The sequence below is a fragment of the Coregonus clupeaformis genome, unplaced genomic scaffold (assembly GCF_020615455.1).
Source record: "Coregonus clupeaformis isolate EN_2021a unplaced genomic scaffold, ASM2061545v1 scaf0436, whole genome shotgun sequence".
Lineage (NCBI taxonomy): Eukaryota > Metazoa > Chordata > Actinopteri > Salmoniformes > Salmonidae > Coregonus > Coregonus clupeaformis.
This window is the reverse complement of record NW_025533891.1, coordinates 200620-220219: the sequence shown is the minus strand read 5'-3', so window position 1 is coordinate 220219 and position 19600 is coordinate 200620. Positions and strand designations below refer to the sequence as shown.

The 19600-nt window shown below is 43.7% G+C and overlaps 1 protein-coding gene across 1 annotated transcript in view; it reads left to right on the top strand.

Moving 5' to 3' along the window:
* The window catches only part of LOC121559427 (dentin matrix acidic phosphoprotein 1-like), a gene marked incomplete at its 5' end in the record, with an annotated part of 38029 nt that overhangs the window by 10607 nt on the left and 7822 nt on the right, over nt 1-19600 (top strand). The window contains one exon of the mRNA XM_041872652.2: nt 2769-2946. Coding sequence (XP_041728586.1) covers nt 2769-2946 — 178 coding nt within the window. The remainder of the gene's footprint in view (nt 1-2768; nt 2947-19600) is intronic.

Below are 19600 nucleotides of genomic sequence, written 5' to 3'. Positions count from 1 at the left end.
TTTTGCTCACCGTTCTTGTGATCATTTTGACCCCACAGGGTGAGATCTTGCGTGGAGCCCCAGATCGAGGGAGATTATCAGTGGTCTTGTATGTCTACCATTTCCTAATAATTGCTCCCACAGTTGATTTCTTCAAACCAAGCTGCTTACCTATTGCAGATTAAGTCTTCCCAGCCTGGTGCAGGTCTACAATTTTGTTTCTGGTGTCCTTTGACAGCTCTTTGGTCTTGGCCATAGTGGAGTTTGGAGTGTGACTGTTTGAGGTTGTGGACAGGTGTCTTTTATACTGATAACAAGTTCAAACAGGTGCCATTAATACAGGTAACGAGTGGAGGACAGAGGAGCCTCTTAAAGAAGAAGTTACAGGTCTGTGAGAGGCAGAAATCTTGCTTGTTTGTAGGTGACCAAATACTTATTTTCCACCATAATTTGCAAATAAATTCATTAAAAATCCTACAATGTGATTTTCTGGAAAAAAAATTCTCTATTTGTCTGTCATAGTTGACGTGTACCTATGATGAAAATTACAGGCCTCTCTCATCTTTTTAAGTGGGAGAACTTGCACAATTGGTGGCTGACTAAATACTTTTTTTCCCCACTGTATCTAATGTTGACGCTCCTTTATCAATCCATAAGACTAAACATCAAAACAGTTGACTTATCTAATGTTGACGCTCCTTTATCAATCCATAAGACTAAACATCAAAACAGTTGACTTATCTAATGTCGACGCTCCTTTATCATTCCATAAGACTAAACATCAAAACAGTTGACTTATCTAATGTTGACGCTCCTTTATCATTCCATAAGACTAAACATCAAAACAGGTGACTTATCTAATGTTGACGCTCCTTTATCAATCCATAAGACTAAACATCAAAACAGTTGACTTATCTAATGTTGACGCTCCTTTATCATTCCATAAGACTAAACATCAAAACAGTTGACTTATCTAATGTTGACGCTCCTTTATCAATCCATAAGACTAAACATCAAAACAGTTGACTTATCTAATGTTGACGCTCCATTATCATTCCATAAGACTAAACATCAAAACAGTTGACTTATCTAATGTTGATGCTCCTTTATCAATCCATAAGACTAAACATCAAAACAGTTGACTTATCTAATGTTGACGCCTCTTTATCATTCCACAAGACTAAACATCAAAACAGTTGAGTTATCTAATGTTGACACTCCATTATTATTCCATAAGACTAAACATCAAAACAGTTGACTTATCTAATGTTGACACTCCATTATCATTCCATAAGACTAAACATCAACAAAGTTGACTTATCTAATGTTGACGCTCCTTTATCATTCCATAAGACTAAACATCAAAACAGTTGACTTATCTAATGTTGACGCTCCTTTATCATTCCATAAGACTAAACATCAAAACAGGTGACTTATCTAATGTTGACGCTCCTTTATCAATCCATAAGACTAAACATCAAAACAGTTGACTTATCTAATGTTGACGCTCCTTTATCATTCCATAAGACTAAACATCAAAACAGTTGACTTATCTAATGTTGACGCTCCTTTATCAATCCATAAGACTAAACATCAAAACAGTTGACTTATCTAATGTTGACGCTCCATTATCATTCCATAAGACTAAACATCAAAACAGTTGACTTATCTAATGTTGACGCTCCTTTATCAATCCATAAGACTAAACATCAAAACAGTTGACTTATCTAATGTTGACGCTTCTTTATCATTCCAGAAGACTAAACATCAAAACAGTTGAGTTATCTAATGTTGACACTCCATTATTATTCCATAAGACTAAACATCAACAGTTGACTTATCTAATGTTGACACTCCATTATCATTCCATAAGACTAAACATCAACAAAGTTGACTTATCTAATGTTGACGCTCCTTTATCATTCCATAAGACTAAACATCAAAACAGTTGACTTATCTAATGTTGACGCTCCTTTATCAATCCATAAGACTAAACATCAAAACAGTTGACTTATCTAATGTTGACGCTCCATTATCATTCCATAAGACTAAACATCAAAACAGTTGACTTATCTAATGTTGACGCTCCTTTATCAATCCATAAGACTAAACATCAAAACAGTTGACTTATCTAATGTTGACGCTTCTTTATCATTCCACAAGACTAAACATCAAAACAGTTGACTTATCTAATGTTGACGCTTCTTTATCATTCCATAAGACTAAACATCAAAACAGTTGACTTATCTAATTTTGACGCTCCATTATCATTCCATAAGACTAAATATCAAAACAGTTGACTTATCTAATGTTGACGCTCCTTTATCAATCCATAAGACTAAACATCAAAACAGTTGACTTATCTAATGTTGACGCTTCTTTATCATTCCATAAGCCTAAACATCAAAACAGTTGACTTATCTAATGTTGACGCTTCTTTATCATTCCATAAGACTAAACATCAAAACAGTTGACTTATCTAATGTTGACACTCCATTATCATTCCATAAGACTAAACATCAAAACAGTTGACTTATCTAATGTTGACGCTCCATTATCATTCCATAAGACTAAACATCAAAACAGTTGACTTATCTAATGTTGACGCTCCTTTATCATTCCATAAGACTAAACATCAAAACAGTTGACTTATCTAATGTTGACGCTTCTTTATCAATCCATCAGACTAAACATCAAGACCAACAGATTATCCCTGAATTCTCTTCAATATAAAGCACTTTGTGACATGTTCTTAGGGCTATATCAATATTGATTCTATCTCTCCCCAGTTGACGGTCCACCACAGTAAGTCTATAGTGCAGTGCAGCGAGCCAGCAGACTCGAAGATATCTGCGCGTGACAAGGACCGCACGTCGTCCATCGTCAGGGAGATCTCCCAGCGGAGACTCATAATCCTCAGGAAGAGGAGGAGTGGTCTCAGCATCTCCCTGGGAACACAGGACAACGGTAGGAATGGCCCCCCGACTGACTGAGATACTAGAGCCACGACCCATGGCACCCTGTTCCCTATATAGTGCCCCCATAGGGGCTCTGGTCAAAATGTGTGCACTGTATAGGGAACATGGTGCCATTTGCGACACCCCCAAGCTCATCCTCGTCCTCCTTAGACACGGTATAATCTTGAAGAAAGGGGAATTTACAGAGTCCTCCTTCTCACCTGACACTATAATCCTCCAAATAAAAAGGATAGCACACACAGGAACTAACAAAGTACTGTAGGGGTTCATTACAGACCCAATCATTTGGCGTCTTGTGGATAGAGGGTCCTCCTCTTCAGGCACAGCCTTTTAATCATCCAACAAGGGGAAAGCGACATACTGTACTAGTCTAGCACTGAAATGACCCCATCTCCATCTCCAACCTCAGTGTTTGTTGGTCCTGTGGCTGAGACATGGGCTACGTCCCAAATGGGACCCTATTCCCTATATAGTGTCCCATAGGGCTCTGGTCAAACGTAGTGCACTATATAGGGAACTGTGTGTAATTTGGGACAGAGCCCTAGGGTAACTCATGTGTTAATGTGTGAACCTGATCTGCCTGTTCTCACCTCCAGCTTATGACATCCACACACACACACACACACACACACACCCTGATGCCCACCCAGTTGGCATTGATGCAAACCAGCTTCTAGCTGCCACTGTGTGATAAATGACAGGGATTCAGATATAATTGGTATTAACAGCATGCGGACAGTAATATTTATTCATTTTGATAGGCCATTCAACCCAACTGGGGTTGTTAGAGATTATTCCCTATCGGATGCCATTCAACCCAACTGGGGTAGTAAGAGCTTATTCCCTATCGGATGCCTAGTCATTTATCAGTAGGCCTAGTGAGTGTGTGTGTGTGTCTCTTTCACTCTCTACAGTGAGGGAAAAAAGTATTTGATCCCCTGCTGATTTTGTACGTTTGCCCACTGACAAAGACATGATCAGTCTATAATTTTAATGGTAGGTTTATTTGAACAGTGAGAGACAGAATAACAACAACAAAATCCAGAAAAACGCATGTCAAAAATGTTATAAATTGATTTGCATTTTAATGAGGGAAATAAGTATTTGACTCTTTGCAAAACATGACTTAGTACTTGGTGGCAAAACCCTTGTTGGCAATCACAGAGGTCAGACGTTTCTTGTAGTTGGCCACCAGGTTTGCACACATCTCAGGAGGGATTTTGTCCCACTCCTCTTTGCAGATTTTCTCCAAGTCATTAAGGTTTCGAGCCTGACGTTTGGCAACTCGAACATTCAGCTCCCTCCACAGATTTTCTATGGTCTGGCTAGGCGTCTAGCTAGGCCACTCCAGGACTTTAATGTGCTTCTTCTTGAGCCACTCCTTTGTTGCCTTGGCTGTGTGGTTTAGGTCATTGTCATGCTGGAATACCCATTCACGACCCATTTTCAATGCCCTGGCTGATTACCAATTGTTTTCTTGGTGACTATGGTCCCAGCTGCCTTGAGATCATTGACAAGATCCTTCCGTGTAGTTCTGGGCTGATTCCTCACCGTTCTCATGATTATTGCAACTCCACGAGGTGAGATCTTGCATGGAGCCCCAGGCCAAGGGAGATTGACAGTTATTTTGTGTTTCTTCCATTTGCGAATAATCACACCAACTGTTGTCACCTTCTCACCAAGCTGCTTGGCGATGGTCTTGTAGCCCATTCCAGCCTTGTGTAGGTCTACAATCTTGTCCCTGACATCCTTGGAGAGCTTTTTGGTCTTGGCCATGGTGGAGAGTTTGGAATGTGATTGATTGATTGCTTCTGTGGACAGGTGTCTTTTATACAGGTAACAAGCTGAGATTAGGAGCACTCCCTTTAAGAGTGTGCTCCTAATCTCAGCTCGTTACCTGTATAAAAGACACCTGGGAGCCAGAAATCTTTCTGATTGAGAGGGGGTCAAATACTTATTTCCCTCATTAAAATGCAAATCAATGTATACAATTCTTGACATATGTTTTTCTGGATTTTTTTGTTGTTATTCTGTCTCTCACTGTTCAAATAAACCTACCATTAAAATTATAGACTGATAATTTATTTGTCAGTGGGCAAATGTACAAAATCAGCAGGGGATCAAATACTTTTTTCCCTCACTGTATGTCTCTTTGTTTGTCTCTCTCTCTCTCTCTCTCTCTCTCTCTCTCTCTCTCTCTCTCTCTCTCTTGACGGTGGGGATGGTGTTCTTGGGGTCATAGGCAGCATTCCTCCTCCTCCAAACACGGCGAGTTGAGTTGATGCCAAAGAGCTTGATTTTGGTCACATCTGACCACAACACTTTCACCCAGTTCTCCTTTGAATCATTCAGATGTTCATTGGCAAACTTCAGACGGGCCTGTATATGTGCTTTCTTCAGCAGGGGGACCTTGTGGGCGCTGCAGGATCTCTCTCTCTCTCTCTCTCTCTCTCTCTCTCTCTCTCTCTCTCTCTCTCTCTCTCTCCTCTCTCTCTCTCTCTCTCTCTCTCTCTCTCTCTCTCTCTCTCTCTCTCTCTCTCTCTCTCTCTCTCTCTCTCTCTCTCTCTCTCTCTCTCTAAGTGTCTGTAGGTGGGTCTGTATCTGACTGTAACTAAGTGTTTGTGTCTAGGTGGGGAGCAGAGACTTGCATATTGAATGACCTTCATTTAAAAATGATGACGTAATGTTTGGAATGGAATCTTATATAATGCATTCTCCCATCTGAACACAAGGGGGCAGTGTTAGTCTAAGAAAGAACAGAACAGCTACAGTAACAGCAACGTTTCCAACAGGAACCTAGCATGAAACTCACACATTACGTCACTCTCTGGTCCCTGGTCCAATGGAGTGCACTATATAGGGAATAGGGTGCCATTTGAGGCACAGTCCTTGTCTCTAATAACTGTGGATGTTGTTCAGCCCTTGTCTCTAATAACTGTGGATGTTGTTCAGCCCTTGTCTCTAATAACTGTGGATGTTGTTCAGCCCTTGTCTCTAATAACTGTGGATGTTGTTCAGCCCTTGTCTCTAATAACTGTGGATGTTGTTCAGCCCTTGTCTCTAATAACTGTGGATGTTGTTCAGTCTTTGTCTCTAATAACTGTGGATGTTGTTCAGCCCTTGTCTCTAATAACTGTGGATGTTGTTCAGCCCTTGTCTCTAGTAATTGGGACAAAACAACATGTTTTATCACAAAGTCAGAAAGACAGGTCTGTGTCCTGTGTTAGGTCAATATTGTAACAAAGTTAAACAAGGATCTCTTGAGATGTAGGGAGAGAGAGAGAGGAGAGAGAGGAGAGAGAGGGGAGAGAGAGAGAGAGAGAGAGAGAGAGAGAGAGAGAGAGAGAGAGAGAGAGAGAGAGAGAGAGAGAGAGAGAGAGAGAGAGAGAGAGAGAGAGAGAGAGAGAGAGAGAGAGAGAGAGAGAGAGAGAGAGAGAGAGAGAGAGAGAGAGAGAGAGAGAGAGAGAGAGAGAGAGAGAGAGAGAGAGAGAGAGAGAGAGAGAGAGAGAGAGAGCATACTGAAGCCAGGTGGCCAATTGAAGGATACTCATGTCATGTGCATTTAGTCGTGTAAATTCAGACCTCAGTATTTACCCTCTAATGTAACCTTGAAACCTTCAGGTCATGTGAATATTAGATTGTTGCCATGTCAGACTCCCTGTTTGTCTCACTATGTGTTCTCTATTGACAACTGTGACCTTTAATTCAATAACTGTTACACAGTGCATGGCAGACAGACAGAGAGGCAGACAGACAGGCAGGCAGACAGACAGGCAGGTCTCACTACAGCCTTCCCTCTAGTGTATCATCCAGTCAGCCTTGGCAGACAGACAGGCAGGTCTCTCTACAGCCTTCCCTCTAGTGTATCATCCAGTCAGCCTTGGCAAACAGACAGGCAGGTCTCTGCAGACAGACAGGCAGGTCTCTGCAGACAGACAGGCAGGTCTCTACAGCCTTCCCTCTAGTGTACCATCCAGTCAGCCTTGGCAGACAGACAGGCAGGTTTCTCTACAGCCTTCCCTCTAGTGTACCATCCAGTCAGCCTTGGCAGACAGACAGGCAGGTCTCTACAGCCTTCCCTCTAGTGTATCATCCAGTCAGCCTTGGTAGACAGACATGCAGGTTTCTCTACAGCCTTCACTCTAGTGTATCATCCAGTCAGCCTTGGCAGACAGACAGGCAGGTCTCTCTACAGCCTTCCCTCTAGTGTACCATCCAGTCAGCCTTGGCAGACAGACAGGCAGGTCTCTACAGCCTTCCTTCTAGTGTACCATCCAGTCAGCCTGGGCAGACAGACAGGCAGGTCTCTACAGCCTTCCCTCTAGTGTACCATCCAGTCAGCCTGGGCAGACAGACAGGCAGGTCTCTCCAGCCTCCCCTCTAGTGTACCATCCAGTCAGTTTGGCAGACAGACAGGCAGGTCTCTACAGCCTTCCCTCTAGTGTATCATCAAGTCAGCCTTGGCAGACAGACAGTCAGGTTTCTCTACAGCCTTCCCTCTAGTGTACCATCAAGTCAGCCTTGGCAGACAAACAGGCAGGTTTCTCTACAGCCTTCCCTCTAGTGTACCATCCAGTCAGCCTGGGCAGACAGACAGGCAGGTCTCTACAGCCTTCCCTCTAGTGTACCATCCAGTCAGCCTTGACAGACAGACAGGCAGGTTTCTCTACAGCCTTCCCTCTAGTGTATCATCCAGTCAGCCTTGGCAGACAGACAGGCAGGTTTCTCTACAGCATTCCCTCTAGTGTACCATCCAGTCAGCCTTGGCAGACAGACAGGCAGGTCTCTACAGCCTTCCCTCTAGTGTACCATCCAGTCAGCCTTGGCAGACAGTATGTTCAGACACCACATTAAACACTAGAGATGCAGCATGCCAAATGTCTCCGCAGTCTGGGGATGTGTTGTCACTCTGTCTGTCTGTCTGTCTGTCTGTCTGTCTGTCTGTCTGTCTGTCTGTCTACCTGTCTGTCTCTACAATGAGCGCTACTGAATGGGAAGATTGCTATTGTGCTTGACAGTCACTCCAAATTGAAGAGGGTTTGTTGGGTTGAGTTCTAAAGGAATATTACAAACATCTCTGGAGAGATGTTAACAAACACAGACTGATTCACAGACTGAATACATTTTAATTTAACTCAATAAACTGAGTTACGACATCATTTGTTAATGCTGTAGTAAATGGTCTCTGCCCCTGTCTCTGCCCCTGTCTCTGTCTCTGTCTCTGTCTCTGTCCCTGTCTCTGTCTGTGCCCCTGTCTCTGTCCCTGTCTCTGTCTGTGCCCCTGTCTCTGTCCCTGTCTCTGTCCCTGTCTCTGTCTGTGCCCCTGTCCTTGTCCCTGTCCCTGTCCCTGTCTCTGTCCCTGTCTCTGTCTGTGCCCCTGTCTCTGTCCCTGTCTCTGTCTGTGCCCCTGTCTCTGTTCCTGTCTCTGTCTGTGCCCCTGTCCCTGTCCCTGTCTCTATCTCTGTCTCTGTCTCTGTCCATGTCCCTGTCTCTGTCTCTGTCTCTGTCCCTGGTGCTGAAAGGCCCAGTTCTCTCTCTTGCTTATCAGCATTTAACCAGCCTGCGTCTGGAAAACACGCTTTTAAATTCCATGTTAATACAAGACAAACGGCCAATATGCCTTACTGTGTAAATACAGTTGAAGATGTAGATACTACTGTAGATAGTGTCTAATGATACAGTTGAATAATAATAATAATAATAATATGCCATTTCGCAGACGCTTTTATCCAAAGCGACTTACAATCATGCGTGCATTATTATTTATTTTTTTGTGTATGGGTGGTCCCGGGGATCGAACCCACTACCTTGGCGTTACAAGTGCCGCGCTCTACCAGCTGAGCTACAGAGGACCACGATGTAGATTCTACTGTAGATAGTGTCTAATGATACAGTTGAAGATGTAGATACTACTGTAGATAGTGTCTAATGATACAGTTGAAGTCGGAAGGTTACATACACCTTAGCCAAATACATTTAAACTCCGTTTTTCACAATTCCTGACATTTAATCCTAGTAAAAATTCCCTGTCTTAGGTCAGTTAGGATCACAACTTTATTTTAAGAATGTGAAATGTCAGAATAATAGTAGAGATAATTATTTATTTATTTCATCACATTCCCAGTGGGTCAGAAGTTTACATACACTCAGTTAGTATTTGGTAGCATTGCCTTGAAATTGTTTAACTTGGGTCAAATGTTTCGGGTAGCCTTCCACAAGCTTCCCACAATAAGTTGGGTGAATTTTGGCCCATTCCTCCTGACAGAGCTGGTGTACAGTGGGGGAAAAAAGTATTTAGTCAGTCACCAATTGTGCAAGTTCTCCCACTTAAAAAGATGAGAGAGGCCTGTAATTTTCATCATATGTACACGTCAACTATGACAGACAAATTGAGATTTTTTTTCTCCAGAAAATCACATTGTAGGATTTTTAATGAATTTATTTGCAAATTATGGTGGAAAATAAGTATTTGGTCACCTACAAACAAGCAAGATTTCTGGCTCTCACAGACCTGTAACTTCTTCTTTAAGAGGCTCCTCTGTCCTCCACTCGTTACCTGTATTAATGGCACCTGTTTGAACTTGTTATCAGTATAAAAGACACCTGTCCACAACCTCAAACAGTCACACTCCAAACTCCACTATGGCCAAGACCAAAGAGCTGTCAAAGGACACCAGAAACAAAATTGTAGACCTGCACCAGGCTGGGAAGACTGAATCTGCAATAGGTAAGCAGCTTGGTTTAAAGAAATCAACTGTGGGAGCAATTATTAGGAAATGGAAGACATACAAGACCACTGATAATCTCCCTCGATCTGGGGCTCCACGCAAGATCTCACCCCCGTGGGGTCAAAATGATCACAAGAACGGTGAGCAAAAATCCCAGAACCACACGGGGGACCTAGTGAATGACCTGCAGAGAGCTGGGACCAAAGTAACAAAGCCTACCATCAGTAACACACTACGCCGCCAGGGACTCAAATCCTGCAGTGCCAGACGTGTCCCCCTGCTTAAGCCAGTACATGTCCAGGCCCGTCTGAAGTTTGCTAGAGTGCATTTGGATGATCCAGAAGAGGATTGGGAGAATGTCATATGGTCAGATGAAACCAAAATAGAACTTCTTGGTAAAAACTCAACTCGTCTGTGTTTGGAGGACAAAGAATGCTGAGTTGCATCCAAAGAACACCATACCTACTGTGAAGCATGGGGGTGGAAACATCATGCTTTGGGGCTGTTTTTCTGCAAAGGGACCAGGACGACTGATCCGTGTAAAGGAAAGAATGAATGGGTCCATGTATCGTGAGATTTTGAGTGAAAACCTCCTTCCATCAGCAAGGGCATTGAAGATGAAACGTGGCTGGGTCTTTCAGCATAACAATGATCCCAAACACACCGCCCGGGCAAGAAGGAGTGGCTTCGTAAGAAGCATTTCAAGGTCCTGGAGTGGCCTAGCCAGTCTCCAGATCTCAACCCCATAGAAAATCTTTGGAGGGAGTTGAAAGTCCGTGTTGCCCAGCGACAGCCCCAAAACATCACTGCTCTAGAGGAGATCTGCATGGAGGAATGGGCCAAAATACCAGCAACAGTGTGTGAAAACCTTGTGAAGACTTACAGAAAACGTTTGACCTGTGTCATTGCCAACAAAGGGTACAGTGGGGAAAAAAAGTATTTAGTCAGCCACCAATTGTGCAAGTTCTCCCACTTAAAAAGATGAGAGAGGCCTGTAATTTTCATCATAGGTACACGTCAACTATGACAGACAAAATTAGAAAAAAAAATCCAGAAAATCACATTGTAGGATTTTTAATGAATTTATTTGCAAATTATGGTGGAAAATAAGTATTTGGTCAATAACAAAAGTTTCTCAATACTTTGTTATATACCCTTTGTTGGCAATGACACAGGTCAAATGTTTTCTGTAAGTCTTCACAAGGTTTTCACACACTGTTGCTGGTATTTTGGCCCATTCCTCCATGCAGATCTCCTCTAGAGCAGTGATGTTTTGGGGCTGTCGCTGGGCAACACGGACTTTCAACTCCCTCCAAAGATTTTCTATGGGGTTGAGATCTGGAGACTGGCTAGGCCACTCCAGGACCTTGAAATGCTTCTTACGAAGCCACTCCTTCGTTGCCCGGGCGGTGTGTTTGGGATCATTGTCATGCTGAAAGACCCAGCCACGTTTCATCTTCAATGCCCTTGCTGATGGAAGGAGGTTTTCACTCAAAATCTCACGATACATGGCCCCATTCATTCTTTCCTTTACACGGATCAGTCGTCCTGGTCCCTTTGCAGAAAAACAGCCCCAAAGCATGATGTTTCCACCCCCATGCTCCACAGTAGGTATGGTGTTCTTTGGATGCAACTCAGCATTCTTTGTCCTCCAAACACGACAAGTTGAGTTTTTACCAAAAAGTTATATTTTGGTTTCATCTGACCATATGACATTCTCCCAATCCTCTTCTGGATCATCCAAATGCACTCTAGCAAACTTCAGACGGGCCTGGACATGTACTGGCTTAAGCAGGGGGACACGTCTTGCACTGCAGGATTTGAGTCCCTGGCGGCATAGTGTGTTACTGATGGTAGGCTTTGTTACTTTGGTTCCAGCTCTCTGCAGGACATTCACTAGGTCCCCCCGTGTTGTTCTGGGATTTTTGCTCACCATTCTTGTGATCATTTTGACCCCACAGGGTGAGATCTTGCGTGGAGCCCCAGATCGAGGGAGATTATCAGTGGTCTTGTATGTGTCCCATTTCATAATAATTGCTCCCACAGTTGATTTCTTCAAACCAAGCTGCTTACCTATTGCAGATTCAGTCTTCCCAGCCTGGTGCATGTCTACAATTTTGTTTCTGGTGTCCTTTGACAGCTCTTTGGTCTTGGCCATAGTGGAGTTTGGAGTGTGACTGTTTGAGGTTGTGGACAGGTGTCTTTTATACTGATAACAAGTTCAAACAGGTGCCATTAATACAGGTAACGAGTGGGGGACAGAGGAGCCTCTTAAAGAAGAAGTTACAGGTCTGTGAGAGCCAGAAATCTTGCTTGTTTGTAGGTGACCAAATACTTATTTTCCACCATAATTTGCAAATAAATTCATTAAAAATCCTACAATGTGATTTTCTGGAATTTTTTTTCTCAATTTGTCTGTCATAGTTCACGTGTACCTATGATGAAAATTACAGGCCTCTCTCATCTTTTTAAGTGGGAGAACTTGCACAATTGGTGGCTGACTAAATACTTTTTTTCCCCACTGTATATAACAAAGTATTGAGAAACTTTTGTTATTGACCAAATACTTATTTTCCACCATAATTTGCAAATAAATTCATTAAAAATCCTACAATGTGATTTTCTGGATTTTTTTTCCTCATTTTGTCTGTCATAGTTGACGTGTACCTATAATGAAAATTACAGGCCTCTCTCATCTTTTTAAGTGGGAGAACATGCACAATTGGTGGCTGACTAAATACTTTTTTTCCCCACTGTAAGTCAACTGTTTTATTATTAAGACTTAAAGAAAGAAAGAATAAGAGCTCATGTTCAAAGAAGTTGGCTTTTCAAGTTGTCTTTTCGAGACAATACTTATACCCACTGTAACTGAGTCAGGTTTGTAGGCCTCCTTGCTCGCACACGCTTTTTCAGTTCTGCCCACATATTTTCTATAGGATTGAGGTCAGGGCTTTGTGATGGCCACTCCAATACCTTGACTTTGTTGTCCTTAAGCCATTTTGCCACAACTTTGGAAGTATGCTTGGGGTCATTGTCCATTTGGAAGACCCATTTGCGACCAAGTTTTAACTTCCTGACTGATGTCTTGAGATGTTGCTTCAATATAGCAACATAATTTTCCTTCCTCATGATGCCATCTATTTTGTGAAGTGCACCTTTCCCTCCTGCAGCAAAGCACCCCCACAGCATGATGCTGCCACCCCCGTGCTTCACGGTTGGGATGGTGTTCTTCGGCTTGCAAGCCTTCCCCTTTTTCCTCCAAACATAACGATGGTCATTATGGCCAAACAGTTCTATTTTTGTTTCATCAGACCAGAGAACATTTCTCCAAAAAGTAAGATCTTTGTCGCCATGTGCAGTTGCAAACCGAAGTCTGGCTTCTTTATGGCGGTTTTGGAGCAGTGGCTTCTTCCTTGCTGAGCGTCCTTTCAGGTTGTCGATATAGGACTCGTTTTACTGTGGATATAGATACTTTTGTACCTGTTTCCTCCAGCATCTTCACAAGGTCCTTTGCTGTTGTTCTGGGATTGATTTGCACTTTTCGCACCAAAGTACGTTCATCTCTAGGAGACAGAACGCGTCTTCTTCCTGAGCATTATGACGGCTGCATGGTCCCATGGTGTTTATACTTGCGTACTATTGTTTGTACAGATGAACGTGGTACCTTCAGGCTTTTTGAAATTGCTCCCAAGGATGAACCAGACTTGTGGAGGTCTACAATTGTTTTTCTGAGGTCTTGGCTGATTTCTTTTGATTTTCCCATGATGTCAAGCAAAGATGCACTGAGTTTGAAGGTAGGCCTTGAAATACATCCACAGGTACACCTCCAATTGACTGAAATTATGTCAATTAGCCTATCAGAAGCTTCTAAAGCAATGACATCATTTTCTGGAATTTTCCAAGCTGTTTAAAGGCACAGTCAACTTAGTGTATGTAAACTTCTGACCCACTGGAATTGTGATACAGTGAATTATAAGTGAAATAATCTGTCTGTAATCAATTGTTGGAAAAATTACTTGTGTCATGCACAAAGTAGATGTCCTAAACGACTTGCCAACACTATAGTTTGTTAACAAGAAATTCGTGGAGTGGTTGAAAAATGAGTTTTAATGACTCCAACCTAAGTGTATGTAAACTTCCGACTTCAACTGTATATACAGTGAGGGAAAAAAGTATTTGATCCCCTGCTGATTTTGTACGTTTGCCCACTGACAAAGACATGATCAGTCTATAATTTTAATGGTAGGTATATTTGAACAGTGAGAGACAGAATAACAACAAAAAAATCCAGAAAAACGCATGTCAAAAATGTTATAAATTGATTTGCATTTTAATGAGGGAAATAAGTATTTGACCCCTCTGCAAAACATGACTTAGTACTTGGTGGTAAAACCCTTGTTGGCAATCACAGAGGTCAGACGTTTCTTGTAGTTGGCCACCAGGTTTGCACACATCTCAGGAGGGATTTTGTTCCACTCCTCTTTGCAGATCTTCTCCAAGTCATTAAGGTTTCGAGGCTGAGGTTTGGCAACTCGAACCTTCAGCTCCCTCCACAGATTTTCTATGGGATTATGGTCTGGAGTCTGGCTAGGCCACTCCAGGACCTTAATGTGCTTCTTCTTGAGCCACTCCTTTGTTGCCTTGGCCGTGTGTTTTGGGTCATTGTCATGCTGGAATACCCATCCACGACCCATTTTCAATGCCCTGGCTGAGGGAAGGAGGTTCTCACCCAATATTTGACGGTACATGGCCCCATCCATCGTCCCTTTGATGCGGTGAAGTTGTCCTGTCCCCTTAGCAGAAAAACACCCCCAAAGTATAATGTTTCCACCTCCATGTTTGACGGTGGGGATGGTGTTCTTGGGGTCATAGGCAGCATTCCTCCTCCTCCAAACACGGCGAGTTGAGTTGATGCCAAAGAGCTCGATTTTGGTCTCATCTGACCACAACACTTTCACCCAGTTCTCCTCTGAATCATTCAGATGTTCATTAGCAAACTTCAGACGGCCCTGTATATGTGCTTTCTTGAGCAGGGTGACCTTGTGGGCGCTGCAGGATTTCAGTCCTTCACGGCGTAGTGTGTTACCAATTGTTTTCTTGGTGACTATGGTCCCAGCTGCCTTGAGATCATTGACAAGATCCTCCCGTGTAGTTCTGGGCTGATTCCTCACCGTTCTCATGATCATTGCAACTCCACGAGGTGAGATCTTGCATGGAGCCCCAGGCCGAGGGAGATTGACAGTTATTTTGAGTTTCTTCCATTTGCGAATAATTGCACCAACTGTTGTCACCTTCTCACCAAGCTGATTGGCGATGGTCTTGTAGCCCATTCCAGCCTTGTGTAGGTCTACAATCTTGTCCCTGACATCCTTGGAGAGCTCTTTAGTCTTGGCCATGGTGGAGAGTTTGGAATCTGATTGATTGATTGCTTCTGTGGACAGGTGTCTTTTATACAGGTAACAAGCTGAGATCTCAGCTCGTTACCTGTATAAAAGACACCTGGGAGCCAGAAATCTTTCTGATTGAGAGAGGGTCAAATACTTATTTCCCTCATTAAAGTTCAAATCAATTTATAACATTTTTGACATGCGTTTTTCTGGATTTTTTTGTTGTTATTCTGTCTCTCACTGTTCAAATAAACCTACCATTAAAATTATAGACTGATCATTTCTTTGTCAGTGGGCAAACGTACAAAATCAGCAGGGGATCAAATACTTTTTTCCCTCACTGTATGTATGTATGTATGAACCCCCCCCCACCACCTCTGAGTTAAAGCACCCTATTACATATATAGTGTATTAGTTTCACCATAGCCAGGCCCTGGTCAAAAGTAGCACACTAAAGAGTGAATATGGTGCGTACGGTGCAAGAGACAGATCATTAAAGCAGCCTGAAAGCTTATGCCACTGTTGTTTATCACAGGAGAGCAACCTGAGACTGTTCTCTCTTCTCCCTCTCTTCTCTCTTCTCTCTTCTCTCTTCTCTCTTCTCTCTCTCTCTTCTCCCTCTCTCCTCTCTCCTCTCTCTTCTCTCTTCTCCCTCTCTCCTCTCTTCTCCCTCTCTTCTCTCTTCTCTCTCTCTTCTCTCTCCTCCCTCTCTCATCTCTCTCTCTCTCCTCTCTTCTCTCTCCTCCCTCTCGTCTCTCTCTCTCCTCTCTCTCCTCCCTCTCTCCTCTCGTCTCTCTCTCTCTCCTCTCTTCTCTCTCCTCCCTCTCTCCTCCCTCTCTCCTCTTGTCTCTCTCTCTTCTCTCTCCTCCCTCTCGTCTCTCTCTCTCTCGTCTCTTCTCTCTCCTCCCTCTCTCCTCCCTCTCGTCTCTCTCTCTCTCCTCTCTTCTCTCTCTTCTCTTCTCTCTCCTCCCTCTCTCCTCTCTTCTCTCTCTCTCTTCTCTCTTCTCTTGTGTTTCTGCTGGCTATCACTGAAGCCTGGTACTGTGTGACGCCCTGACAGCAGCCATTAGTCTCTGTCCAGGAGAGGAGAGGAGGAGGAGAGGGGGAGGAGAGGAGCGGAGAGGAGCGGAGAGGAGAGGAGAGGAGGGGGAGAGGAGAGAGGGAGAGAAGAGGAGAGAAGAGGAGAGGAGAGGAGAAGAGGAGAGAGGGACGAGAGGAGAGGAGAGAGGAGGAGAGAGAGGAAGGAGAGGAGATGAGAGGAGAGGAGAGGAGAGAGCGGAGAGGAGAGGGGAGGAGAGAGGGAGAGAAGAGGAGAGGGAGAGAGGGAGAGAAGAGGAGAGGAGAGGAAGAGGAGAGGAGAGAGGGAGAGAAGAGGAGGAGGAAAGTAGAGGAGAGAGGGAGCGAAGAGGAGAGGAGGAGGAGGAGGAGAGGAGAGAGGGAGAGAAGAGGAGAGGAGAGGAGAAGAGGAGAGAGGGACGAGAGGAGAAAAGGAGAGGAGAGGGAAGGAGAGGAGAGGGGAAGGAGAGGAGGAGAGGAGAGGAGAGGAGAGGAGAGGAGAGGAGAGGAGAGGAGAGGAGGAGAGAAAAGGAGAGGAGAGAGAGGGAGAGAGAGAGGGAGAGGAGAGAGGGAGAGAAGAGGAGGAGGAAAGGAGAGGAGAGAGGGAGAAGAGGAGGAGGAGAGGAGGGAGGGAGGGAGAGGAGAGGAGAGGAGAGGTAGGAGAGGAGAGGAGAGAGGGAGAGAAGAGAAGAGGAGAGGAAAGAGGGAGAGAAGAGGAGGAGGAAAGGAGAGGAGAGAGGGAGAGGAGGAGGAGGAGAGGAGGAGGAAAGGAGAGGAGAGGGACGAGAGGAGAAGAGTAGAGAGGAGGAGAGAGGGGAAGGAGAGGAGAGGAGATAGGTAGAGGAGTAGGACAGGAGAGTAGAGAGAGAGGAGGAGGGGAGAGGGAGAGAAGAGGAGAGGAGGCCCCCTACAGAGAGGAGGAGAGGGGAGGAGAGGAGGGAGAGAGGGCCTGCCACGGTAATTGCCTTTCTGGGATAATCACTCCAAGCCAGACCCAGGCCCCTCAAAACACTGTTGGATTATTTGACTCCCCCACTGCTGCTCCAAAACTGGTGCTCTGACAAATCAACAAAAGAGGTTACTCTGGAGAAGGAGTGTGGCGTCAGACTGATTATCTCTCTGTCTGTGTCCCAAATGGCACCCTAGTGTCTACTGTATGTAGTGCCCACAGGACTGGTGAAAAGTAGTGCACTTTATAGGGAATAGTGTTGCCATTTGGGACATTCTCTCTCTGCATCCTTCCTTATACATGCATGAACAACATCCTCCTCAAACACAGGGGACATTTTGATTGGTTAAGTCCCCCCCCCCCTCTCCTGAGTGCAGTTAATACTTGTCAGAAAAGGTCTTTAAAAATGATGAGCACTGCTCCATGGCTATGGTCAAAATACACCACCGTGAGTACGGTTACATGCAGACAATAATGCCAGTATTGTGGGTGGTCAGATTAATATAATAGTTCAGTTAAAATGTTTACATGCTTTGCAAGAAGAATGATTTCCCTAATAATGCTGTTTCCATGGACACATCTGAAATCATGCTACCTGATTGGACTTTAATAAATGCAGAAAATCACCAATCAAAATAGACATTCTATCACCGCGACCATGTTATTTCTGTATGTGAAAACTAAGACGAATACTTTCAGTTGTTCCGAACTCACTTCACTTGTGCTAAAGAGGGAGGCTCGCTCGGATGGTGCTAGAACATGTGGAGGTCAGATACTCTGCTGGAGCTCCGATTAAGGCATTTACATGTCCTAATAATTCGAAAAATTGCTCAGAAAACCAGGTGTTTTTATCAGCGTATGTTTACTTACGCCGATTTAAGATAAGCGGAGTAAGGTGTTTACGTGACTAATGCATAATCTGCCTACTGCCATAATCAGTGAAATGCGTGTAAACATACTGAATGCAGCCCCATTCCAGAGTTATCCAGATAGAGTGGATTATAACCTAGGCTGGGTAGAGGAGGTACTGTTCATTAGAGCTACCTACATGCTATTCCTCAAGAAACAACCTTCATCCTATTGTCCTGTTAAGAATATAAACACAGCTCAGTGCTGGTTGTAGATAACTGGACTGTACACATTTCGGCACGGTTGGGGTGCGTTCATTTCCATGCAATTAGGAAAATTGGAATTTCAGTTGTTTACTTACTTACTGAACTGATTGAATTGAAATGGAATTGTGTCGAACCTTGCAGTACAGTGTAATGCCACTGTGTGTTAGAAAACATAACCTCGATGTTGGCTTTGGTCCTTGGTGTATTAGCCATCACCGTAGAACTGGAGGTTTCTGGGATATCTCTCTGCTGTTATCATGTATGTGTTAGATTTGATCAACACTAGCAGATGGCATACTTCAAGGACGCAGCATCAGAGTAACTGTACTGTTCTGAACTTGTTCTATCATGAAACCCAACACTGTGACCTTGTATTGGAACAAAAGCTCTTGCTCTAAATAGAACCCTTTCAATGGCAATGCATTTCATGTCAACTCAATTAGGACTTTACAACCGAAGGATACAACACATTCCATGTTCAATGCCGTTTTTCAACAACAATGTATAGAGAATTAATAACATTAACATTCAATAGAAAAGGAATGGAAGAAGTAGGAATGTGTTTTCTTTTTTAGACTGGTCAAGGATGTTGGCAATGAAGTTCATTTATTTTGTAAACTTCTGTTGTGATCAGGCTTTATGTTATTTATTTGTGTTATGAAGCAGAAGAATGTGTTCCAGGAAACTGAAAGCATTTTCTAACCACCTCTATCTCATAGTATTTCTGCAGCATACGCTACAGTTTTATCAACACTGGTTGATGGTTGGTAGAACTCAACAGTCCATTATGTGTTTATACAGATACCCAGTGCATCCCAAATAGCACCCAATTCCCTATATAGTGCACTACTTTCGACCTGAGACCAATGGTCAAAATTAGTGCACTATATTGGGATTAGGGTGCCATTTGGGATGCGGCACTGGGCAGTGTGTAGGCAGAGTGTAGGCAGAGTGTAGGCAGTGGTTAATACAGAGACTGTTAATCCAGCCATCAGTGAGGTGAAAGACAGTTCTATAAGCAAACCACCAGATTAAAACAACTCCCTCTCATATTGTAAAAACGTAATGTCGCTTTTGGGAATTAGCCCAGTCCGTGTGATAGATATATCCATAATGCCTCCTTCCAGTCAGTGGTTTTCAACTCTTTAATGATCGGCTATGAAAAGCCAACTGAGAGACCTGAGCCCTAGGACCATACGTCGGGACTACCGGCCGTGGTGACTCCTTGCTGTCCCCAGTCCGCCTGGCCTTGCTGCTATTCCAGTTTCAACTGTTCTGCCTGCGGTTATGGAACCCCTACCTGTCCCAGACCTGCTGTTTTCAACTCTTAATGATCGGCTATGAAAAGCCAACTGAGATTTATTCCTGATTATTATTTGACCATGCTTGTCACTTATGAACATTTTTG